Below are 26,319 nucleotides of genomic sequence, written 5' to 3'. Positions count from 1 at the left end.
TACAATATTTCTAAATTCGGGGATTCACGAGGCCTTGGGATAGATTTCTTCCAAATGCTAAAGGCTCACTGCAAAAGCTCCAGCAGAAGCCTTGGTTCCACTGGGATACAGATTGCTGCAAGAAGCCGGCCTCAGCAGACAGATGTCCACGACCGCATGGTGATACACCAGGGGCCAGCCCCGGGCACCCAGCAGACCTGGGCACAAATCCTGGCTCTGCACAAGTCTATGTGTCTGTTTAAAAAAGGCAGTATTGGGGGAACAGGGTTATTTTTTACAGGGTGGGGACACTCAAGAGTATCAGCTACCTGACACAAACCTCCTAACACAGTCTTCAAACCCAAACCCAGAATCCTTCATGGTGCTCCTTCTTACACGACTCCGTTAGCCAGGAGGTACGGACTAAAAAGCAATCTTGGTTAAGGTGTTAGTTAATCTTGGGAAGCAAAGGGAAAAGGAAAAACAGCACAAGTAGGGCTTGGGGCCAATGCGGGTCTCTGTGTAGAGGCTGGGCCAGCTGTCTCGGTCTCCCCTTGGTCCAGGATGCAGAGGCTCCAAGCAATTCAAGGAGCCAAGAGGAAAGACACGCACTATTTCTCCAGAGCACAGCAAAGGTCCATGGAAGCTGCTGTAACATTCTACGAAAAATGCACGCCTATCCCTTGTGTTTATTAAAACTAGTCATTGCTGGGGCGCCTGGGTAGCTCAGTCGGTTGAGCATCCGACTTTCAGCTCAGGTCATGATCTCACAGCTCGTGAGTTTGAGCCCCACGTCGGGCTCTGTGCGGACAGCTCAGAGCCTGGAGCCTGCTTCTGCTTCTGTGTCTCCCTCTCTCTCTGCCCCTAACCCACTCGCATTCTGTCTCTGTTTCTCTCAAAAATAAACATTAAAAAAAAAATGTAAAAAAACTAGTCATTGCTACCTATCATAACATCAACATTTCAAAGGCAAAAGCTGTTCTGCCTTTTCATTACACTCAGCACAAGCAGAAGTTCCCCACTCCCTGTTCCCATAGGTAAAGAGTTCTGACACAATACCCTAGATAAAAGTGTTCAATAGAACCTAAAAACTAAGCCAATACCACTAAACGTGTCAGGTGGTAAGGACTGGTCTTCCCAGATGGACATATTTAAGAAACCTCCTTCTCTGATGATGACTGAGGAACCCCCTCATCCCCTAAAAGAAGGAAACTCCAGATCTCTCACTCTGTCTGGGGGCATCAGCTTACACAACAGAAATGCCTTCTCTAAGCTCTCTCTACTGGACAGAGGTCTTATCATCCTGCAGGTGCACTCGTGTTCTTCCACTGTTAAAATCCAGCAAGCTCAAGCAGGCCACAAACGACAGATTCCTGTCACCCTAGACTGCAGCTCTCCCAGGTAACCCCCAAACGGGATACCCATTTGCAAACAGAACAGTGACGCCTGATGCCCCAAGTGTTTCCACATGCTCGTCCTTGCTAATAACCCTGAAAACCTCAAGGCAAGCACTTCACCAGGCTCCTTAAAGCCAACACTACAAAAGGCCAAGGCCAGGATCACCAAGCCATCTGACAATTTAGTGCCTGTGCAAGCAGCTGGGGAGCTCCCTCCGGCCTACCCACAGACAGGGCACCCCCTCCACCCCCGCTCCAGCAGCCGAAGCCGGGGATCTCCTGATCATTCACTGATCTAGGACCCTAAAAGCAGGTTTCCGTTTTCCCATCTCAAAATAAAGGGAACGGCTGTGGCTGGCTTTGTCACGAAGACTGAGCAACTCCGTAGTTCAGGTGCGTGGATCTTCTGTCACTGCTGCTCTCAAGCCTGACATCCTGCACAGCCTGGTCTCCGGTGCCAGAGCAACCCCCCAAAGCCACTCCTACTCATGTCATCAAGTGATCAAGTCTGCCACTCCGGAGAAGCTGTTCTCTCCGGCACCCTGGGTGTTTTTTGTTTTGTTTTTTAATTTTATTTAAGAAATTTCTACACTCCATGTGGGGCTCAAACTCACGGTCCCGAGACTGAGCCACCCCATAGCACAGTTCCTTCTATCTTCTATGCCAACATTTTTACATTATTAAATCGCATTACCTATATAATTTCAGATTCTGCTTATTGCACTCAAACATGTATTTTAGGTATTTTTAAAGCTTCGTGTGCATTTTCTTTTTTTTTTTTTTCCAACTTTTTTTTATTTATTTATTTTTGGGACAGAGAGAGACAGAGCATGAACGGGGGAGGGGCAGAGAGAGAGGGAGACACAGAATCGGAAACGGGCTCCAGACTCCAGGCTCTGAGCCATCAGCCCAGAGCCCGACACGGGGCTCGAACTCACGGACCGCAAGATCGTGACCTGGCTGAAGTCGGACACTTAACCGACTGAGCCACCCAGGCGCCCCTGCATTTTCAATAATTATAAACACATGTGCCACTGGTTACTTAATCGTTCTTGTACTGCTACACATTTAGGTTGCTTACTTTTATTATTATAATAATCCTATTAAAACATCTTTGCACCGACACCATTGAATACGCTTTAGGTAATTTCTCTGGGGAGGATTCCAAGTAGTAGAAGTGCCAGATTAAAGGGTTTGACTGTTTTCAGATTTTTATACGCAACCACCAGGCCACTCTCAAGAAGCCCTGTATGGATGTACATCCCGCTGTCCTTAGAACTGAGGATTCTCCTTACCTCTCTGCTCCTCACGACCACAATTCTATGGTAAGCTTACCCACACTGTCAGAGGGCTAGACATAACATCTGTGTCCTCCCCAAATGCCGGGGTTTGGGGTATCTCGAAATCCCCAGTGAGGGGTGCTGCAGGCAGGGCTCTTGGGACGAGGCGGCCAGACTCACAGTCTCTGCCACATGCAGACAGGACAGCAGGCAGCCCTCTGTAAACCAGGAAGAGGGAGTCCCCCAAGACCTGAGCACGCCAGCACTCTGAGCTGACTTCCAGCCTCCAGAACCGCGAGGAGCCTTTACTGAGGAGTCCACCCAGTCTGCGGTGCTAGTACAACAGCCCCAACAGACTAGAGCACAGCTCCCACCCTCCCCCATTTTCTACTGCTCACATCCTTTCCTACTCACCCAGAATCTTCATGTATTTGCCTTAATGAGCTCCTCAGTCATTAAAGATCATCTTATCTTGTTGAAATTGTTACAAACGTTCCACTCAACTTGTAATTTGGTTTCTACTTTTATTAAACTTTCATGGAGCCTATCAATTTTGAGCTTTCCCTTTGTTTTCATTCATTGCTTTATGTTCTAAAAAGCCTCCTCCCACTCCAACACATTAACTGACCACACACAGATCCACAGGCACAGAACGAAAGCCTGGTTATGCACAATCTTGCTTTGAGCAATCTTTGGCTACACACTCAAGTCTGGAGCTCTGAGTATGAATACCGGGCAGCCAGGCTTTAATGAAGCGAACCCATCAGTGACCGTGGGAGAGATAAACTGCAGTTAGTCAACAAAAGGAACAAGCAATCCTGGGAGTAGGGGAGATCAGAATCCAGAATTACTAAGCTCCTCTAAAATGTCCAATTTTGAGGGGCACCTGGGTGGCTCAATCAGTTAAGCACCTGACTCTTGATCCCGGCTCACATCACAATCCCAGGATTGGGGGGTCAAGCCCCAAACTGTGCTCTGCGCTGACAGCGTGGAATCGCTTGGGATTCGCACTCTCTCTCTGCCCCTCCCCTTACCCGTGCACATGTGTGCTCACTTTCCCTAATAATTTTTCAGTGAAAAATTACAAGATGTTCTAAGAACCAAGAACACATGACCCGTGCACAAACACAAGGCACTGAATGAAAACGGCCTGAGAGGCCCTGGTGCTGGCTTAGCAGATAAAGTCTTCAAAATAGCTGCTCTAGGGGCACCTGGTTGGCTAGGTTGGGTAAGCGTCCGATTTCAGCTCAGGTCATGATCTCACAGTCTGTGAGTTCGAGCCCCGCGTCGGGCTCTGTGCCGACAGCTGGGAGCCTGGAGCCTGCTTCGGATTCTGTGTCTCCCTCCCTCTCTGATCCTCCCCCATTCATGCTCTGTCTCTGTCTCAAAAATAAACATTTAAAAAAATAAAAATAAAAAAAAAAGCTGCTCTAAATATGTTCAAACAGGGACTTCTGCTTTTGCCTGTTTCTGTGTGGAAATCATACTCCATCCAACGAAGTCAAAAGCTGAACAGACTGAAAAATCAACTCCTGCTGGACCCCTATGGTAGAGAGGACAGGACGCAAGGCAAACTCCCGCCCCAAGTCTGGAGAGGCCAACACACCCTGGGAGCCCCACTTGCCGGAGCCCAGGCGCCCCAGAAGAAACCACACTGCGAGCCAGCAACGGGGCGGGAAAACGTGAACCATCACTGACGGACTGCTGGAAGCTCAGTGCAGACAAGTGTGAGTTCAAAACTCTGGGGGAGACCCAGTCGTAGAGAGGCCTCCTCAGTACTGGGAAATTATCATCTAGGAGTGTGACCAAATTCCCAAAGCCTCAGAGAAAAACACCCTTGGGCTTTCAGCAGAGAAAAGAAGAACCACTGGAAGAGCCATTCGGAAATAACAGCTCAGCATCCTGGTACTTATGAGGCCTGCCCTCAGGGAAACTAGTTAACTCAGACTAGCCTGCTGAAACGCCCTGGCAAAGACCAACAGCCCAGCCCCCTTGGGCCACCTGATCTCCAGGCAGGAGGGAGGGGAGGGGTGGGGGGGAGAATTTAAAACACACCAGTGGAGTTCATGGTCCAGAGGCACAGGCTCCCTGATGGAGTGCCCCCCTCCTCTCCCCGCACACCTCACCCCCTCAGTGAGCACTTCCTTTTTTACATGATACACGATGTTCAATTATCGACAAAAACTTACAAGACTCAGCAAAAGGCAAAACACACAGTCTGAAGAGAAAAGCAAGCATCGGAAGAAGACATGGTGGGGACGCTGGAATTATCCCACCAGGAACTAAGAACAACGAAGATTAAGATGCTAAGGGTTCTAACGCAGAAAGCAGACGGCATGCAAGAAAAGACCGGCAAGGAGGTGGAAATTCCAAGAACTGAAAACCGGGAGAAACACTAACAGAAATGAAGAATGCCCGTAATGGTGTCAATAGCAGATCGCACAGGGCTGCAGAGAGAATCCCAGCGCCACAGACCTTAACAGCATCCCTCAGGGCTGAAAAGACAGAGAAAACACAACATCCAAGGATGGTGGGGACTGCACAAGGTGTAAATACACACGGTGGAAGTACCAGAAGGAGAAGAAACACAAGAGAGAGTTCAAGCCATGAAGACGGAGAATTTCCCCTAATTAATGTCAGACACCAAAACCACAGATCCCCGGAGGCTCGGAGGACACCAGGCAGCATAAATGCCAAAACACCACACCCGTGCACATCGCCCTCAAACGATAGTCAAAGTTAAACTTACAGCTCCCTAAGAGAGCCCAAATTTAAAAGTGGATAGCAGAACTGAACAGACACCTTACAGGTGGCAGTAAGCACGTGGACACAGGTCATCCGAGAACTGCCAACTGAGACACTGAGGCGGCACCACACACCTCGTCCATCAGCAAAACCCGATCAGACACCAGCAGGCGTGGCAGAAGATGCCCCACAGGTTTCTTACAGAACTGAGAACTGTGCGGTTTCTTACAGAACTGAGAACACGCTCCCCACAACACCCAACAATCACAGTCCTTCGCATTCACCCAAACGAGCTGAAAACACGTCCATGAGAAAACCTACGCACGCGAGTTCACAGCTGCTTCGTTCACAATCACCAACACCCGGAAGCAAGTGAGAGGTCCTCCAGTGGGTGATGGACAAACTGGTCGGTCCAGACAGCAGGGGACTATCCTGCATGAAGAGGAGAGCCAGCAAGCCTGAGAGGTGCTGATCATGGGGCCTTGGCAAAGCCCCACCCTCTCCAATGTCAACCTCAAGCTGCTCTAAAATAAGTCGAGTCTTTTTAAAAAGTCCAAAGAACCAAAACAGGTACGCCTAAAGAATTAACATACATAAACAGTGACACAAATACACTATTTGACCATAAAAATAACCAAATGGTGATTGTGAACTGAAAGGTGTGATAAAAGTGAAAAATCCACTCGAGAGGCCCAACACTAGATGCAGATGTACAACAATCGGCCAACAGAAAGGACAATAGAGACCCTTCAGTCTGAAGAACAGAAACAAGTGAAGAAAAACTCACAGCAGCTCCGAGACCCATGGACACCATGACACTTCGCACGCACAGCACGAGTCCCAGGACAGTCCTAAGCCACCCAGAAGCACTAGCTACGTGCCAGCGTAGGTGGGCGATCTCGACCGTCCCTCAGGAGCCACAGGACGCCCATCCATCCTGTCCTGCCCACCTCCAGTCTCGTACCTCCACCCACAATTCTCCCCACTGCTTTCCGCTGAGCCCAAGCGGAGACTCAGTCTCTCACCAACAGTCTTCCTCTTGGAGAACCTTCTCCCATCAGCAGGGTTAAAAATACCTAAACTTCCACAGTTTGCTGTGAAAACAAAGCCACGCCAGGCAGTGTGAAAAAGCTCTTCTGCTTTACTTTACATGTTGTATTCTGCTCTACAGTTTACTTTTCTACATCGTTTATAAATACAGAATTCAAAAAAGAGGAATTCATTCCTGGCTTAGTCACCAAAGAGTGGCAGACCCTGGGCAAGCCCTTTAACAGCTAGAGCTATGTTCTCCCCTGTAAAAGGGGTGCTACACCCAAAGAGGGTTTCCATGGATTCTGAGTTATGTCCATAACAAGCACAATTTTAACATGTGCGATTTACCAACACAGCTTTATGAAAACAACAATTTGGATGTGATTCTGAGGTCAAGGTGTTTTCCCATCCTTCTCAGTGAAACAGTGGCTGACTCAGAACAGCACCTGTGATATAAAGCCGCTTCCCTGCCCCCCCATACAAGAATAGTTCAAAGAAAGAAATCCAAAAAAGCACTGATGATGCTTCAAGCTGAAGAGGGTTACAGAACATAAAATGCAAAGGACAACAACTTACCAGGACTTCTGGAAAAGCATGGTTGCCTACATCCGCAAAATCCCTAATGGAGGCAAGACTACTGCAAAGACCAGAGAGATGATGTGGGCTCCAGGGGCGGGGCCCTGCCTTGCTTCCTCTAACAGTTAGGGTTAAGTGGACAGAACCTCAGAGAGGAGCAGCTGCCCCCTCTCCAGAGCAGCACTGTGGATCCGGACTGGTACTCCGCCCAGGACACCCTCCCCTGGGCGGAACCCCGGATCTCACAAAGGAACACGAGGAAGAGGCCGCTCCCCAAGCTCGCCTCCTGTGAGGCCCTCAAGCACCCCAGACCACTCTCACTGTGCTTTGGACACAGAGCCGCACACGCAACACATCGTATACTAACGAGCAAAGCAGCGGAATGGCCACGTCATGGGGACGAACATCCACGACGAACATCCAACAGAGACCCAAAGAGGGTGTGGACAGCAGAGCAGAACCAGGAGAGGCAGGCGGCCCCTCGGGGTACGGGCCATGCTGGGGAGCCCCGCACAGCTTGGCTGAAGTCTGCACCCAGACAAAGTCAGAGACACAGAGGCTGGGACTCAAGGACTGCTCGGGAAGAGGGCCTGGTGTCGACCAACATGTAGAAATCCAGTCTGAGGCAGCAAGCCGAGTCCACAGGACAAGAAGAGTGGAAGTGAAAGGAGGCAGAGGCAGCAAGGAGATGGGGGAGTGGGGGGGGTAGGGGGACAGGTGCTGGCTGCCACATCCTGCTGCCATCACCAGGGCCTGGCACAGAGCAGGGGTCCAATCACCGCGCGTCAGAGCAAGGAGCCCTCCCGACGTCACCCTGCTCTGGAAGGTCAGGGGCCAGTGGGAAGTGAACGGTCGGCATGCCGAACACGCAAACTCACAGCAGAGGCTGTGGCAACAGGTCAGCGCAGCGGAACAGACTTCCGTCCATCACGCGTCCTCTCCTTTTCCTACAGGAGCACAGGAAGTGAAACACTCAGATGCTCAAAGCAGCACCGATCCATAGTGGTTTCACTTCAAGGACACACAGGTGTCACAGACTCAAGTGGACACTGCTTCTCAGGAAGCATCCTGTGCAAGACCAGGAGCAGGGAAGAAACCCAAAATGCACACTTTCCACGGAATGGAAGACAGAGCCACACTCACAAAGTGTACTACGCTGGTTTATCACACCAATATATGCCAGCCATTTCGAAGGTGATCCAAATAATACCATTTCCTATTTCTGCAGCCCATGCAATGGTTTAGGGACCAGGAAAGAGTAGACTAGACACTAGACCTAGCATCACGGGTATTTTTTAAGCTCACATATTGCTCACGTTAAGTTTCATAACGTCGTGTTCCATTCTGAAGCACTTGTCTTCACTGAGTGAGACGTATAGATGCTCTCCTGTAATTGCACACTACCCGATGCATGAATCCATCAATCCCAGAAGAGACTTTATGTCAAGAAACAAGTAAACTAGAAACAGTACTGATCTGAAGTACTTATAATCCACCCAAAGCACAAGTAAAACGCCACGTGGCGCCTATAAATCACATCGTGCACTTTTTTACAATCTCGCTTTTGAGGACTTGAAACAGTAGGAGGGAATACTACGGTATGTGACAACAGAAGGGTATAAGTCTACTTAAGTAGTAAACAAAAATGTAAGATCGTGGAAGATTAGAAGAAAATACACCAGAACGTTAACGGTGGTCGTAACTGTGCAGCCCACAACAGATGATTTCTATCTCCTCCTTCATACTCCACACCATTTACCTACAGTCTACACTGCAGAGTTTTAGAGACATTCAAAAAAAAAAAAAAAAAAAGTTATTCTTAAAATGGGTTTTGAAGGTACTCACCACGTTGTAATAGCTCTTGTTAATGGCAGTAGTATCAAATCCTTTGGGAGGGCTCTTCAACGTTCCTGATTTAGGAGACACGGGCTTTTCTGAAATGAAAACGTAACACAATTTTACTGACCAGTACTGGAGACCACACACGCCAGCCCCCACAGCCCAGAGCTACTGGTCCAGGGACCTCCTGTGAGAGCACCAGCCAACAAGGGAAGTTGCCAGAGGCCCGTGCCTCCCTCATGCTCATGCCCTGAGGTCAGGGAGCCGGCGTCCCCCCCAGCCCGTACGTGGCTCACCCCATACTCCCTGCTCGGGCTCAGCGTCTGACAGGCCATGCTCCCTGACTGTCAGCAGAAGAAAGAGCACGAGCATGAGCTATGCTAACAGATCACAAGTGCAGTCAAGATAAAATACCAGCCGATGCAGGCAGATACGTAACGATGTTAAAACACCAAGACGCAGAGTCTGGGCTACACGTCCAATTCAGAGCACTCACAACGCAGGTCTCTCCAAACAAGTAGGATCTGGCTCAGCGTGATAAGCCAAGGAGGAGGAAATCCATCCCGAGCAGGGGCAGAAAACAAGAAAAACCCACGGAGCCTTAAGAACCTCCACCCCAGAAACCGTAGTGCAAGCAATTGTGATTACTCGAGGGTTCAAGTATCTGTACGCTGCCCAGTGTTCATTCAACACCTGTTCAGGAGATTCGCCAGCAAAAAAGGGATCGAGGAAGCATATGCCGACTGCCAGTGTGGCTCTCAGGGTGGGCGGTCGTGTCAGTCACTGGCTACCGGGGCTGGAGAGCAAACTGGGGTGGTTGGGGTGGGGGGAAGGGCAGGGGCATTCAAGGAGCAGGTCACACACCCACCTCACCTGAGTCAGTCAATGCTCTGTCCCTCTGGTGTGCTGTGCTCAGCACCCTTTCACCCACCTGCCCCAAGTCTCTGCTAGCTCCCCCAACAGTGCCCTCGATCCCAAACACTGACAAAGTCTCGGGTCCCCACTTCCAACTGGCTGCTCAGTATTGCCGTTATCTGCCTAGCAACAGAAACCCAGAAATGCCTGAAATCACATGCACTAACTGTAGGCCTTCCCCTTCCTATGGAATGAATGGTCTGCCTAAACCGTCCTTCAATGCCTCACTTGCTTTTCCAAAAGGTTGACAATAAAGCACAAAACAGGTGTTGTTCCCAGTTGAAAGAACTCTCTGCTCACAGGATGAAAACAGAACTCCGTGAGAAATGAACCACTTCTGAGCCCCTAAGAAATATCAATGTGGGGGCGCCTGGGTGGCGCAGTCGGTTAAGCGTCCGACTTCAGCCAGGTCACGATCTCGCGGTCCGGGAGTTCGAGCCCCGCGTCGGGCTCTGGGCTGATGGCTCAGAGCCTGGAGCCTGTTTCTGATTCTGTGTCTCCCTCTTTCTCTGCCCCTCCCCCGTTCATGCTCTGTCTCTCTCTGTCCCAAAAATAAATAAAAACGTTGAAAAAAGAAAAAAAAAAAAAAAAAAGAAATATCAATGTGTTCTGGCTAACACACATTCCTTCCCAGTCTCACACCTACAGGTAGGAATTTAACTATAGAAGAAAAAATTGACATGCTTTTACCTTAAGAAAAATGATGCCTTTCACCTTTGGAACCCATCATTTAGGGGACAAATACAGATAAAAATAAAGGTGAGCACTGAAGCCTGAAAGACAGTCACCGGACCACGAACACCAACGTGTGTGCTATTACCTTGGACTGGATTTATTTTAAGTTGTTTCTTATTTCTGAGAGAGAGAATATGTGGGGGAGCGGCAGAGAACGAATCCCAAGCAGGCTCCACGCTGTCAGCACAGAGCATGACACAGGGTTCAAACCCATGATCTGTGAGATCGTGACCTGAGCTGAAGTCAGCCGTTTAACCAACTGAGCCACCCAGGTGCCCCTGGTTTATTTTTTATTTTTTATTTGAGAGAGAGCAAGTGCTCGAGCAAGCGCACATGCGTGCATGAGCTGGGGAGGGCAGAGGAAGAGAGAGAAGGCTCCACGCTCAGCACAGAGCCCGACCCAGAACTCGAACCCATGACCCTGGAATCATGACCTGAGCCAGAATCAAGAGTCAGACACACAACCGACTGAGCCCCCAGGTGCCCCAACTTTAAATTTTAAAAGCAAATAATCTGTCAAGTGCCTCATTTAAGACACACCTCCCAACAGCACAGATAACATTCAACTAACTTACTGGGAGAATCAGGAGAAAAGGCTCTTTCACAAGAAGTAGCGCCCAGCTACGGCACCGTGTAAAAACAGAGGGCAGGCAGAAGAGAGCCACCCAGTGCAGGCGGAGCCCAAACACGCGGTCTCCTCTCCCGTGGAAAAGGGAGTCCACAACTCTGCCGACGGCTACAGGGGAATGACTGCCACGGGAGGGCCGGGAACATCTCCCCAAACCCCGTGGGCCCTTCCCGACAGAGGGCTCCAAGGTAAGAAACCCCGGCACCGAGCAGTCACAGAGGAGCCGTGTCTGCCTGTGGTGCCACCAACCACAAGGCACCTCCGTGGCAGGAGGCCCCGAGGGAGGGAGACCGCTGCCCTCCCACAGCTAAGGCGGCGCGGTGAGGCCAGGGCTCCGCAGCTCCCCCGCCGACAGCCACAGCAGGGCCTGCTCCGCACTCGTCCCAGGGCCCCGGCCCTCAGTCACACGGGGAGGGGACGCTCGGTCAACACGCTGGGCAGGAGGGGCCCAGGATGCCAGGTTTGCCTCAGGAACCTCTGTGCAGCCCGAGGGAGCCCTCCAGCACCTACTCCCCACCCGCCCCCGCCCCCCAAAATAACACCACCACCACCCCACCCACACACTTAGACCATAATATACCAGAAGGGAAGTAATGGCCAATTTTAACAAAAGTTGCGCCCAGGAAACGTTAGAAAACACTCAGCCTTCCCAGTATCTTAAGAAAAATAAAACATTTTTGGCCCATCCGATAGCTAAAGATTGATACAATTCACTGGGACTACGGGGAAACCATGAGAACGTAATTTAGTGCTGTCCTACCAGGCGCCGGAAGATACAGATCTTCCCTTTTTTTCAATAAACTAAGAGTGCCAAAAACAAGAGAATTTAACCATGAATATGCTAAATGAATAAAGGGGGAGGGCACTGCAGAGACCAGACACAGCCCTGAGTGACAAACAGGAGGAGCTCTTGGGGACCCTTCGGGCAGGCTGACAACGAGAAGCCTATCCTGCTCGCCAACCCAGACAAACAGCGTCTCGCAAGGACGAGGGCTGGGAGACACAGCCCAGGAGAAATCCAAACCCTGAGCCCGTCCCTGCGGAGGCATATGGTCCAAACCCACTCCAGCCCCCAAAGGGCCCCAGGGTTTGCCCAGGGCAAGAAAATCTCTGGGAGCCCCCGAGGAAACAAATGTCCCTCCTCTCTGTAGGAATGTTTCCACAGCCCAGGGCACAGAGGTACCCCCAACCAAACCCCCAAAGACACAACTATAACAAAGTTACAGCTCACCAAGAACTTAACCCAGTATAAACAGATACAACATACAAAGGAAATGGAACACCCAAGATGTTGAAACAAGGGGAAAATTTAGACCATGGAGTAAGTATATTTAAAATCCCTGGAAAGAGGGGCACCTGAGTGGCTCAGTCGGTTAAGCATCTGACTCTTGATTCTGGCTCAGGTCATAATCCCACGGTTCATGAGTTCGAGCCCTATACTAGGGTCTGTGCTGAGACCTGACAGTGCGGAGCCTGCTCGGAATTCTCTTTCCCTCTCTCTATCCTGCTCGCCCCCTCTCTACTTAAATATTAAAAAAGAAAAGAAAAGAAAACCCCACCTGGAAAGAAAAGAGCCATAATGAATAAACAATGCACCACAAAAATTAAAAACACCTGAAAAAGAACGAAACCATTCCTGGAAATGAAAACTCTGGTCACCATCACTAGTAAGAGGAGACGGTGAACTCAAAGATCTGAGGAGTGGACTCCAAATGAATGAAATCCAGCGAAACAAAAAATACAAAAACCAGATTAAAAGCCAAAGAAGGCAAAACAAGACAGCTAATAGGATTTTCAGGAGAAAGCAAAAGGAACGAGCAACATTACTGGAGAAGACACTTTCCAGAAAAGACATCTTGAGCCCTGGGCTAGAGCACCACACTACATCCCCCACAAAATCAGAACCATCCCGCACAGAGGGAAATGGCGCCTCTAGGCAGCACTGAAGGTGGGGGCCCTTGAGGAAGCCCACACAGCAGACACCCCCCTTATCCGTGAGGTCTGTTCCCAGAACCCGGGAAATGCCCCAAACCGAGCATACCAAACCCTACGTGCACACCTGTGATAAAGTTTAATCTGCAAGTTAGGCACAGAAAGAGATTAACAATATACTCCAATAGAAGGTACGTGAACGTGCTCTCTCAACGTACCTTGTCCTGTACTCTCCCACTCGTGAGGTCTTGAGGGGATCAAATGTCCACCGAGGAAGGGGAGCCTAGCGGACCTTCACCTTCTCAACTGTCTACCACATTTTCTATTTCGGGAACCTCAGGTAAGCTTCGTGATTTCTGGAAAGACACCTTGGTTTTTCACTACCCCCCCCCCCCACCCCCGGTCCCCACAACAGAGTTCACTCAAGTATTTGCTGAATGGATGCTGCCTGTGGTTTCGGAACCAAGGGCAATCATAACAATCCTGATGATGTACACGGAAAACACAGCTGACTGGAGGTAGGATAGAAGGGCGGAGAAAGGTCAAGGCAGGTCCTCGTGTTACAAAGCGGGGCACCAAGGGATAACTGCGGCATGCACACCAGGTCCACGGTGAGGCATTACCCATGAAGGGAAGCAACAGAACAAAACGTAAAGCCCAAGCTGAGGAGGAAGCGAGGGGACCAGGAAAACCAGGAGCCCCAGGGGAGGGTATCTGTGGGACCCACGTCCATGCAGAGCAGCCCCGCAGACGGGCAGGGGTGGTCACGCAGCTGCAGGGCAGATGTGGAGGCCGGAGGTGCTCTTGTCATCCCAGCTGTGTCCTCACAGGCTCCCACCACCTACCAGGGTCTCATCCCTGATACTGGGGGATACCACCCCTGACCCCTGACTGCTGTCAGTCAGCTGACCTAGGGGACAGGTCCTTCAAACAGGATGTTGAAGCACAGTCCCCAGAGAGTGGAACATCCCCTAGAGCGCCCACCAGCACAGCTGTTCAGGAAGAGCACGCGGTGTTCATCTGGAGGAACACTCACCCCCACGTCCCAAAAGAATCCCAAAGCATCTCACCCCAGAGCCCTCCACCCGTCTTTCTGGGTACCCCCCTCCGCCGCCCCTACAGGCCTGAGTGCAATCTTACATTTGAGGCTCTTTCCGCCTATTATCAAGTGTGCATCTGGAAGAAACCGTACAGATAGGCCTACCCTCTAATGCAGCCTTATCCTGGGTGCTTTCAGAAACCTCCCATCACACGTGCATGCGCACACACTTTTCCAGCAATACGGAAATCAGTTGCTACCTCTGTCCCTTTCCCTACACGGGTTATATTCGTAAAACTTCTTCCATAGCCGATCGATCATCGCACCTAAAACCCAGGTCGTTTTTGATGCCAGATGTAAACATGGCCCCCTCCACCCCAGCGGAACATGGGTTCTAAATGCACAGTCTGGTGCGAGGCCTACCACCCACCGAGCATCCATGATGACTTAACAGTAGCAGCGACCAGCGGCCCTCTCCCCACCCCACCCCCAACCACTGGCCTCATCACCTCTTTCCTGAGGTCTCCCTTCAATTGAAGAAATTCTCCAGAGTGTGGCCTGAAACATGCACGTGTGTATACAACACAGAAATCCGTGGGTTTAAAGTTTGATTTTGAGAGCACATGCTCGAGCAGGGGAGGGGCACAAAGAAAGGGAGACATAATCTCAAGCAGGCTCCACATGGTCAGTGCACAGCCTGACATGGGGCTTGAACCTATGACCCTTAGGATCACGACCTGAGCTGAAGAGTCAGATGCTAACCGACTGACCACCCAGGTGCCCCAGAAATCCATGATTTTGCACATCAGAACAATGTGCATGGCAAGCAAATGCGGAGCAACGAGGGTGTCTGCTGTGAGGTAGCAGAGATTCAGGGAGGACAGGGCACATGCGGCAAGCAGTGGAAATCCCTTAAGCGTATTCTTGGAGGACACCAGCCTGCAAAGAGGACTATCCGAAACAAGAAAGCACACACAGGTCAAGGCACACACACACAACAGCGAAGCCTGACAGCCACACTGCCATCTGTAGCTGCCAGAGGGCAAATGATCATGGCTACCGACACCTGCAAGAAGTGTGAGATCAAGTGGACATTCTTGAGAACCTACCTGGAAAAAAGCAGCCCAAGAGGGGTCACTCAGGGATGGTGGTTTTGTTTACTCAACAAATACATTCTTAAATCAAAAACTTTAACAAAGAGAAACTCACAATTTAGAGGAAGTCAGTGTTTGTTTCACAAGTAAATGATCCTGACAGGATCACCAGTTAGGATCGGGCACACTCTGTTTACAGAAAATGAAGAATTACACTGTAAATGACAATGCTTATCTTAAACACACCCTTCTAGAAGGGAATCCTATTCCAACATCGGAGTCACAGAAATTACTGAGAAGTTACAATACTAACATGTTACTGTGACCCTGGACTTCCATTCTTCACTGCTGTAAGATGATACTGTAAAAATATGATCTCACATCTTTCTGTCTCAAATGCCCACATCAAAAATCAGACAGGAACAGGTTTCCTTAGAATATGCACAGATAATCTGTGAACACAGGATGGGAAGTTATTTCCAAAAGGTTATCCCCTTGGCCCCACTGTCAGCTAAAGAGGAAAGTGGCATGACAGACCACCAATCTGAGCAAGTCTGTTATCATTTGCACTTTACAGATAAACTGGAAGATGTGAAAATTCCCAGTTTCTTGGTCTCCATTCAGTACAAAAACTACGGATCCCATGGGACCCAATGCAGTTACAAGCGTGTTTAAAGGGGTCTCTCTCATGCCCATGCAGACAGAAACATGGGGTAAGACACAAAACTTGGCAGACAGTGATGCAGTTGCCCTGACACAAGTCCACACTGACAGACATGGAATTTTTTTTTTTTTTAAGGATTTCTAATAATCTATACACCCAACATGGGACTCAAACTCACAACCCCAAGATCAAGAGTCGCACACTCTGCTGACAGAGCCGGCCGGGTGCCCCTTACACATACTGCTGCTGTTGTTGTTAAGCAAATTCCACCACCTGGAATGGCCGGTTCTTCTTAGAGCTGCATCTGTCTACACCTAGCACCTCTCTGGCTGCACACTCCACTCCGAAAGTAGGGCCCCACAGCAAGACATTCATGCCACACTGCCAGACTCTCCAAGGGGGGCAGCACACCATGGAACCACCTACCGCCAAGAGCAGTCCTGAGCCTGCTCAGATCCTTTTAGAAGCGACTCCCCAAAGTCACCTGAAGAGGACCCCGAGACCCACAAAATATCCTTTCAGTGTAATTTTCAAAAGGTAAAACTTTGAAAACTCCCTGAGGAGAAACGTGCACTCTTACTACTACAACTCAAAGTCAGACCGAACTTCCCATTTGAATGTGTCATTCATAGCAGAACCCGGGACCTGGAGTCAGCAGACGTGGGCCCAATCAGGCTCCACACCAAATGGCAGGTCCCTGGCACCAATGCTCGGAGCCCCCTCGCCCCTCGTCCTCCCAGAGAGGGCCAGGGCAGCACGCTCAGCCCAAGACACCAGGGGACCATAGGACTGGCCAGGCTCTTAGCCCGGACTCGACCTGTCCGACCAGGCTCTTAGCCTGGACTCGACCTGTCCCAGCCTCATGCTCACAGGCCAGTGCCGGGGCCAACCAGTGACTACTGGCAAGTCCGATGAGCCATACACTAAGCTCCATTTCCCAGCAGCTGAGTCCAAGGTTGAGGCCACACTTCCGTCCCCATCAGCCGGACACCGGTGCGGTGAGGACAGCTGGCATTAGAAGGAGGATTCATGGGGCACCTGGGTGGCGCAGTTGGTTAAGCGTCCGACTTCAGCCAGGTCACGATCTCGCGGTCCGGGAGTTCGAGCCCCGCGTCGGGCTCTGGGCTGATGGCTCAGAGCCTGGAGCCTGTTTCCGATTCTGTGTCTCCCTCTCTCTCTGCCCCTCCCCCGTTCATGCTCTGTCTCTCTCTGTCCCAAAAATGAATAAAAAAACGTTGAAAAAAAAATTAAAAAAAAAAAAAAAAAAAAAGAAGGGGGATTCATACCTGCGCCCCGAATATCCCGATGTCTCCTGGGGCTGTGTGAGGACTGAATGAGGCCACTGTAGAAGCACTTCAGACAGTAACCAGAACACAAGCAGCCAGAACACAAGCAGCCCAGGCACTTACTGTCAACTTTACCGTATGAGAAAAATACAAACAGCGAGGTACCATTTCACACCCAACAGTTATCATGGGGGAAAAAAAAGTGGTGCCAAGGACGTGGACACACCGGAACCCTGGCATACTGCTGGTGGAAAGCACGACAGGGCAGCTGCCACACAGGGGGCACGGCAGTGCCCCGCACACTGACCACCATCGCCCTGTGAGCCAGAAATTCCACCCCGAGGTATAGGCCCAAGAGGATGGACAGGACTCAGATCTCACCCAGGACCACAGAAACCTTATTCCCAACAGCAGAAGGTGAAAAACAACCAAAATGTCCATCAACAGATGAATGGATGAGCAAACTGTGGTTTTGAAACAGAAAACAGGTACGGCCAGGGGTCTGCGCCTGGTCTGGGCCACAGGAAACGACAAAGGTCCTGGGAGCGCTGTATCAGGAACCATGACCAGAGAGCAAGTACTGGAACAGAACAGAAGATGATCCTAGCACTCTGATCCCTTAGGAAGTTACGAAGGTTTCAGAAGCTCTACATGAGGTCACCGGATTGCTCGGTACAGAAAACTCACACATCTGGTGACAGAAAGGCTGGGAGAGCGGCGCTCAATGCCAAGCTCCACAAAACAGAAGGATTTTATATACAGCTGACCCTCCAACAACAGAGTTTGAGCTGCACGAGTCCACTTTTACATGGATATTCATCAATACACTGCAGTACTGTAAATGTGCTGGCTCTCTCATTTTCTTTTTTTCTTTTTTTCTTTTTTTTTTTTTTTTGAGATAAAGAGAGACAGAGCATGAGCAGGAGAGGGGCAGAGAGAGAGAGGGAGACACAGGATCCGAAGCAGGCTCCAGGCTCTGAGCTGCCAGCACAGAGCCTGACGCGGGGCTCGAACTCAGACTGTGAGATCATGACCTGAAGCAGGCTCCAAGCTCTGAGCTGTCAGCACAGAGCCTGACGCGGGGCTCGAACTCAGACTGTGAGATCATGACCTGAGCTGAAGTCAGATGCTTAACCGACTGAGCCACCCAGGTGCCCCGGCTCTCTCATTTTCTTAGCAATGCCTTAACTTTATCGTAAGAGTGTGGTACATGGGGAGCCTGGGTGGTTCAGTCAGTTAAGCATCCGACTCTTGATTTTGGCTCAGGTCATGATCTCATGGTTCATGAGTTTGAGCCCTGCCATCAGGCTCTGCGCTGACAGTGAGGAACCTGCTTGAGATTCTTTCTCTCTCCCTCTTTGCCCCTCTCCGGCTCTTTCACTCCCTCAAAATAAAAAATAACATAAAATAACTATCACAAATACAGAAAAAGATAAATAATACATCATCAGCAAAAGCACCCAGAGTGATACAAATTAGCCTGAGGCACCTGGGTGGCTCACTTGGTTAAGCATCCAACTTTGGCCCAGGTCATGATCTCATGGTTTGTGAAGTCAAGCCCCACATCGGGCTCTGTGCTGACAGCTTGGAGCCTGGAGCCTGCTTCCGATTCTGTGTCTCCCTCTGTCTCTGCTCTCCCCAGCTCACTTGCTCTCTCTCAAAAACAAACATTAAAATAATTTCTTTTTGGGGCGCCTGGGTGGCGCAGTCGGTTAAGCGTCCGACTTCAGCCAGGTCACGATCTCGCGGTCCGTGAGTTTGAGCCCCGCGTCAGGCTCTGGGCTGATGGCTCAGAGCCTGGAGCCTGTTTCCGATTCTGTGTCTCCCTCTCTCTGCCCCTCCCCCGTTCATGCTCTGTCTCTCTCTGTCCCAAAAATAAATAAACGTTGAAAAAAAAATTTTTTTTTAAAAATAATAATAATAATTTCTTTTTTATTAATAGCCTGTATGATAGAGCAAACTCCCAAGTCCTAATTTTAAACTGTTACCATAACCGACTGAAATGCTACTTTTAACTACAGATCCTTCATGCTGGCACCCCAAGGCAGGGGTAAAGTAAAAATCACTCTCCTTGAAGAACAACTAGAGAAGAAGGAGAACCCTCAGCCCAGGGCCATCTACACAAGCTTAGCCAGGGAGGGAGAAGCCCTCACGTGAGTGCAGTCACCTATCCTGGAGGACAAGCGGCATCCCTCTGCCCGCAAGCCACTTACCACTGGGCTTGACCTCCCGCACGTAGTTGCTGGGAAACCAGCCGGTCCTGCCATTGTGCGTGCCCTCCCACCAGCCGCCCTCCTCGACCCGCGTGACGTGGATGATGTCGCCTTTCGTAAAGGAGAGCTCGTCTTCATTGGTCTGCTGGAAGTTAAACTTCGCTCTCACCACCAGTTGGCTGTTGCTATTATCGGTCATGTCCTAAAAAGGGAAGAGGGAGAGAAAAATTTCATGTGGTCTGCCTCATTACAAAGTGAGATGTTTTACTAGTATAATCAGAGTGCAGCTGCCCCATTCCAACAGCAGAGCACTTTTTAAGGTAGACAAGCAGGTTTCCGACCTCCCCGCAGTGCCCTGACCACCACCACCTCGTTCCAGTCCCAGAGGAAACCCTCTCAGTGGTTTTAAAGGTCTTTTTCTGGCCACAGTTACACTTACATAAACATGACATACTTTCATGTACACTTACATCAAATTATACAGTACATCCTTCAATACAATGTACAAAAAGTTAACACACTGAGGTGATTTCTAGAATTATTGTAGTCTCAACTGTGTAACTTAGCTGTATGGCTGTGCCAGTAATTCTCCATTACTAGACTTAAGGTTATTTCTAGTATTTTTCTACTGCAAGACAAGGCTGCATTAAAACTACATGCACATCTTTGAACACACCCGTAAATAAACGTATACCTTAAATTCAGGTCAGAAAACATGCAACATATTTTAAATTTTAGTACCTATTCCTAACTGCCCTCCAGAAAGTTTCTCCTGACACTAAACTACATTCCCACCAACAGTAATTCAGGGCTATTTCTTTACACGCTCACCAGCACTGAATATCGCCAAGCATTTTTATTTTTGCCAAACTGCTGGGAAGAAATGGTACCTCCTTTCAGTTTGCATTTTTCCTCAGAGATTAAGCTTGTGTGCCCACTCTGAAAGGTGGGAAGAGGAGGCAGCCAGGCTAGAGTTTCTTTCTATTTCCATCTATCCCAGACTAGGTGCTGGAGAGGCTTGTAACCGGGAACCACCAACAGAAGCAAACTAAACACATCCCCAAGAAAAGCCTGATCTCCCGGTGAAAGAAGAGGGGCAGAGGACAGGCCCACCCACCGACAGGGGGTGTGCCCTCAGTCTGCGCCTGGGCGTCCACGGGGATGGGGAAGAGACATGTCCCATGCCCCACCGAGCACCCGCTTGCACTGGTGACGTCAGCAAAGATCAGGCCGGGAGTCCCTGCTCCACCCTTACCAGGTGGCAGCATGTGGCCCCATCTACCCGCCAGCATCTCAAAGAACTAGGCTCAAAAAGGAAAAAGAACTTACAAAATTTACTCAAAATGACAGTGAAAAAAGAGCCCCAGGAACATGTGGAAAATGACGGGCCTGAGACTGGAGTCACTGGTGTCGTGGAGGAGAAAGCAGTGCTGAAAGGCAGTATGAGGAATGCGGCTGAAAACGTCCCCAACCTGAAGACAAAGCCACAGAGCCAGGAAGCCGCATGGACCCCGCAGGGAAGGAGCCTAGAGAAACCCGGCTCAAGTCACATGGTAAAGACACTTCGGAAAACGAAGAGAATTTTCGCACTGGAATAAAAATACGGCTGTAGTTACGCGAGCTCTCCAGCACTCCCCGGCCTATGCACCCTCTCTCTGAGAAGCTCCTATAAGATGCACTCCTCCTCAACAGGGGGGTCAGTCAAGAAAAAGCAGAAGAGGGGGAGATGGGCTTGGGTCAAAGGGAGGGTGGGGTGACACAGGAGGACGGCTCAGGCAGCATCTGGCAGGAGCCTGGCTATAACCAGGAGACTCAAGTGGCCACAAGACGTCAAGGCAGTTCCCTGGGAAAAAGTGAGAAATCCTAATGGGTCTGAATGTACAAGAGATTCTTAGAAACCGGCAAAAGATGAGGGCTGCAGTCTGCAAAGGGCGCACAGAAAACTCCAACAGGCAATGATTATTTACTCCAGAAAACACCACGCTTTCAGGAAAGGAAGCACAGTGATCACACACACCTTGGCCATCCTGTGGGTCTGGGACATGGTGAGGGGACACTGACTGGACCCAACAGAAGCCATGGGGGCACTTGGCCAGGAGGAAGGTACGGGCCAGGATGCAGAGCGAGACCCCGACCCCGCTCCATGACAGGAAATCCACACTGACCACACTGCAGGCTTAAATCCAGCTTCACAGAGGCGTTCACGGAGACAATACAGGCAAACCCCCGGGGGCCCGATGAGCAAGCAGGACCTCCTGCACCAAGTCTGGAAGGACCCAAGTCTAACCAGCTGTGCATGTCACCAAACCAGAAGACAGACAAAGTGCAGTGGTGACAGAGCTTCAAGAGGAGCAGACAGTTCTTAGAATGTTTATTCTTTATTTAAATGTGTATTTTACATTAACTTACAAAAAGTTAATTTAAGTACGTGCGTTAAGTGTCTTATCTAACCAATTTAACACTTCATACATACTGAATGTTTAATGCTTAGAATATCCTAAGTATTAACATGAAAAAAAGCTCCCTTCAGCACTGGGCAAACTGAATGAAAGCTCTGGCCGACATGCTGCTTGCTTGGCGCACTTGAATGGCGAGGGACAGCTTAAAGGTCACCAGCCCCGCGGAGGCTCCCTGCCTCCTGCCCCCCCCCCACTCCCCAGCGATGGCACAGGTCACAGCCCTGGTTAAGGAAAACAGATCAGGCTGCCACACGGCATCGGCTCATCTCTGCAAACCATGGTCACCCTGCATCAGCTGTCCACCACGATCTTCACCCCCTCTCCTTCCTGTGACCCACCCTGGGCAAGCTGGCTTTGTGTACAACCCGCACAGAGCCAATCCCAGGGATTCGTTAACACGTAACCAAGAGCAGGGGCAGAGCGGGCCCCAAGGAGGTCGAAGTACCCCCCAGGAGCGACCCTCCAGCCAGCCCAGCCTTGTGAGCTCAGCCACCAGTGCACAGGCCCTCTCCAGGCACAACACCAACCTGAACGTTACAAATTAGGGCGACTACACTCTCCCCCCACGTCACCAATTCTCTGCACTCAGGCACAGGTCAGGCGAACACCACTGCCGCGTCTTCCGCACAGAAATAGCCACTCCACAAGGACAGGGGTGTCCCAGGACAGGTAGGAAGAAAGACACAGAGGACAGGCAGCCAGCCTAGATCTCTAGAAGTCTAGATCTACCTAAACTTCTGATGCCACAAGTGTCCAAGGATTCAGCACCTACTATACCAAAGATGCAAGCTTAAGATGTTGTTCTAAGGAGTGTTACGACCACAAGATGCCAGAGATGGGGTGCGAGAGGGTGCCCCAGACAGGATGCCGCAACGGCTCCACACCATCGTCCAGCCTCAGATCCCAACACTCAACAGTAGCATTCAAGTCACTGCCGCTGATGTTGGCAAACTGGAGAGCAGGTATTTAACCGCTCTCCTCTTTGGGATTTCTCTCCTTCCCCTATTTAAAGGCTCTCCTGCAACTGAAACTCATCAGCTACCTGGGTTCAACCTGACACCCCACGATAGTCCACAACACAACGGGCTGAGCCAAGAGCAGCCAGTCACGGAACGAGTGCACGCTGTACAATTCCGTTTATGTCCAACACAAAACAGGCAAAGTTCATCTTTACCGTCAGAAATCAGGACAGCAGATGCCTTTTGGGAAAAGCAGACACAACAAAGGTGACACCGGTCAGGTTCTGCTTCTCGACCTTACACAGGAACGTCTGACTTGTAGAAATTCATCTAGCTGTTTTCTAGATGTAGGTTTCAGGTCACTAAGTCAGTGATGGGAGGACACTGTGGGGCCCACTTACTGTACCTCATCTGGCAGCAGTAACCTGTACCCACCACACTTGCCCCTCAGAGCTGCCCTCCGAGGCCTACAAAGGCCCACCTGTCAATATCATGCACACCCAGAAATGCATCAAGTGTTTTATCCCACGTTCTGAAGTCACCCTAACAACCCAAAACCACGATGTCCTGGAATGCTACCTTCACACAAGCCCCGTCCTCCCTGTTCCCTGGAAGGGGTAATCTCATTCACAGAGGAAAAGCTGGTCAAGGAAACACCCAACTTCTCTTCCAATAGCTAGTATTTCCCTGTCTTGCAAGCTTAGGTAAATACTGTAACTTCTCTACACTTGCTTGCTCATAATGTATTTCATCAACTAGAACATGCCAGAAATTAGACAATACCTTTTATATACTCCAAATGCTGTCAATTATGACATACCATCAACTTTAGGACACATGCTACTTTTGAACCTGTGAGAAGGTTTCAAAAAAAGGTCTCAGAATTGCTGAAATGCGGTACAATGAAGCGGCAGAGGTGGTAGAGACATGAACAGCGTGGAATGCGTGGACAGAGATGCAGGTCTGAGAAACAGTCCTGGGAGTGCTGGCCCAGTCCCAGGTGGCAGTGGGGACCACAGGCACAGGCAGTGCTTGAGGGGCTCAAGGCAGGACTCCCACAAATGAAGGGTGGTGGCAGCAAGCACCTGACCTCACCACTCCCCACAATCAGGGAGGGAAACTTGGGAACCCAAGGTCATACTTCTCAGGAGTCAATGGATGAAGACTCTGGCCACAGAGGGACAGGAGGAGTCCCAAAAGCAGTCAGTACAGTTTATTCACCAGTGAAGGGTGAAGTCAGCCCCAGACCAGAGGAAAAACAAGCCCCAAGTCAACAGCCTGAGCCCCCCTCCCCTCCAAGGAGCCGCAGTCACTCGGTCCGGGGGAGGGCACAGCATGAGCACAGGGGCACAGGAAGAGCTCAGTTTAGCAGAGGGTGTGGGCGGGAGTAAGGGGATCACCCCCAGAAATGAACAATGAGGAAGTAACAGGGAAGAAAGGAAGTTAGAACTTCCATGTCAGTGCAGACAGAACACCAGAACTGCTCAAACTGGCCTCCATCACAAGCAAGAAACCCATCCTGGAGTCGAGGGGTTCAGTGACACAGAAGCGATCGTGCTGACAGCAAGCACTGAGGTGGTGGTCAGGCAACGCGTGCTTAACAGAGGTGCGAGTGAACACGTGTGACCAGGGGCTTTCAGAGAGCACCCTGAGTACACCCGTCCTCGCCCTGGGAACGGCAGCGCCTCACACGATTTCAGGCTATGGTTTGCTTTAACAAAGACCACAAAATTTACATCCAAGCAACCACCTACTGTTTTAGCTTAATTTTTTATTATGGAGAATTTCAAACACAAAGTAGAAGACAATGGGTAGGTGGAGGTTCACCTATCACCTACTTTTCTCCCTCTCCCCATATTATATTGCCCCTACTCCTCTGGCCACCATCAGTTTATTCTCTATGGGTCTGTTTTCACTTTTCGTTTATTCATTTTCTTTTCTCAGATTCCACATACAAGCGGAATAACGTCGTATTCCACATTCCACCATCCACGTTACTGCCAATGGCAGGATTTTATTCTTGATGGCCGAGTAGACTGCGTGTGTATGTGTGTATACACACACGTTTCTCTCTCTCACACACACACACACACACACATTTTTATTAATCTGTCTGTGGACACGAGTTGCTTCTGTATCTTGGCTGTTGTAAATAATGCACCTCTGAATTTACTGTAGCATTTATCTTTTTAAATTAGTGTTGGTTTTCTTTGGGCAGATACCCAACAGAATTGCTGGATCATATAGTATTTCTACGTTCCATTTGAAAACCTTGATACGGTTTTCCACAGTGGCCACACCAGTTTCCATTCCCACAACTGTGCCGAGGCCTCATTTTCCTCCACGTCCTCGCCAACACTTGTCACTTGTCTTCTTGACCCCAGCTATTCTGACAGAGGTGAGGTATTCTCTCTGGTTCTGCTTTGCATTTCTGTAACGGTCGGTGAGGAGCACCTTTTCATGGGTCTCTTGGCCATCTGCAGGTCTTTGGAAAAAGGTCTATTCGAGTCCTCTGCCCATTTTTTAATTGGGTTTTTTGGTGTTGATTTGTGTAAGTTCTTACTAGATTTTGGATAATAACCCCTTCTCGGAGAGGTCGTTTACAAGTATCTTCCCTCACTCAGCAGGCTGTCTTCCCCATTTGTTAATGGCTTCCTTGGCTGTGACAAAGCTTTTTATTTTGGTGTAGCCCTAATAGTAATTTTTGTCTTACTTGCCTTAGGAGACATACCTAGAAAAATGTTTCTATAGCTGATGTGAAAGACATCACTACCTTTGTTTTCTTCTACGAGTTTATGGTTTCAAGTCTCACGTTTAGGTCTTTAATTCATTTTTTTTGTTTATTTTTGTGTATGCTGAAAGAAACCAAGTGGTCCAGTTTCACACTTTTGCATGTTGCCGTCCAGTTTTCCCGCCACCATTTGCTGGAAAGACGGTCTTTCCCCATTGTATTTCCTTGCCCCCTCTGTCGGAGCCAGACACGTAGTTGTGAGTTTCCTTCTGGGTTCTCCATTTTGTTCCACTATATACAGGTCTATTCTTGTGCCCTTACCATACGCTTTTGATTGTTGTGGCTTTGTAGCGCACCTTGAAAACTGGGATTGTGATACCTCCAGGTTTGTTCTTTCTCAAGATTATCTTGGTTATTTGAAGTGTGTGTGGTCCCATACAAATTTTAGTATTATTTGTTCTGGTTCTGTGACAAGCACTCTCTTATTTTCACAGGGATTGCATCAAATCTGCAGACTGCTTTGGGTAGTGTGGACATTTTACCAGTATGGACTCCTCCAATCCATGAGCATGTTTCCATTTGTTTGTGTCATCTTCAGTTTCTTGCACTGTTTTATAGTGGAGTACAGGTCTTTCACTTCCTTCATTAAATTGATTCCTTTTTTATTCGTTTTGGTACAACTGTAAATGAAATTAACAATTTCTCTTTCCGCTGCCTATCACACAGCTTTAAATAAACATTTGTGCCATTCTCGGGGCACGTGGGTGGCTCGGTCGGTTAAGCATCCAACTTTGGCTCAGGTCACGATCTCGCGGT

General features: G+C 49.7%; 1 protein-coding gene across 16 annotated transcripts in view; it reads right to left on the bottom strand.

Annotated features, from left to right (window-relative positions):
- ARHGEF7 (Rho guanine nucleotide exchange factor 7) overlaps positions 1 to 26,319 on the bottom strand; it is a 134,674-nt gene that overhangs the window by 44,160 nt on the left and 64,195 nt on the right. For 15 of the 16 annotated variants that reach the window (XM_043596671.1, XM_043593173.1, XM_043595265.1 and 12 more), the window contains 2 exons: positions 19,355 to 19,556; positions 8,855 to 8,943 (listed from right to left, as the gene is read on the bottom strand). In XM_043596671.1, coding sequence (XP_043452606.1) covers positions 8,855 to 8,943; positions 19,355 to 19,556 — 291 coding nt within the window. The remainder of the gene's footprint in view (positions 1 to 8,854; positions 8,944 to 19,354; positions 19,557 to 26,319) is intronic. The other variant, XM_043593601.1, reaches the window with a different exon arrangement.

The sequence above is a fragment of the Prionailurus bengalensis genome, chromosome A1 (genome assembly GCF_016509475.1).
Source record: "Prionailurus bengalensis isolate Pbe53 chromosome A1, Fcat_Pben_1.1_paternal_pri, whole genome shotgun sequence".
In the NCBI taxonomy this organism is placed as follows: domain Eukaryota; kingdom Metazoa; phylum Chordata; class Mammalia; order Carnivora; family Felidae; genus Prionailurus; species Prionailurus bengalensis.
This window is presented reverse-complemented; position numbering and strand designations above follow the sequence as displayed.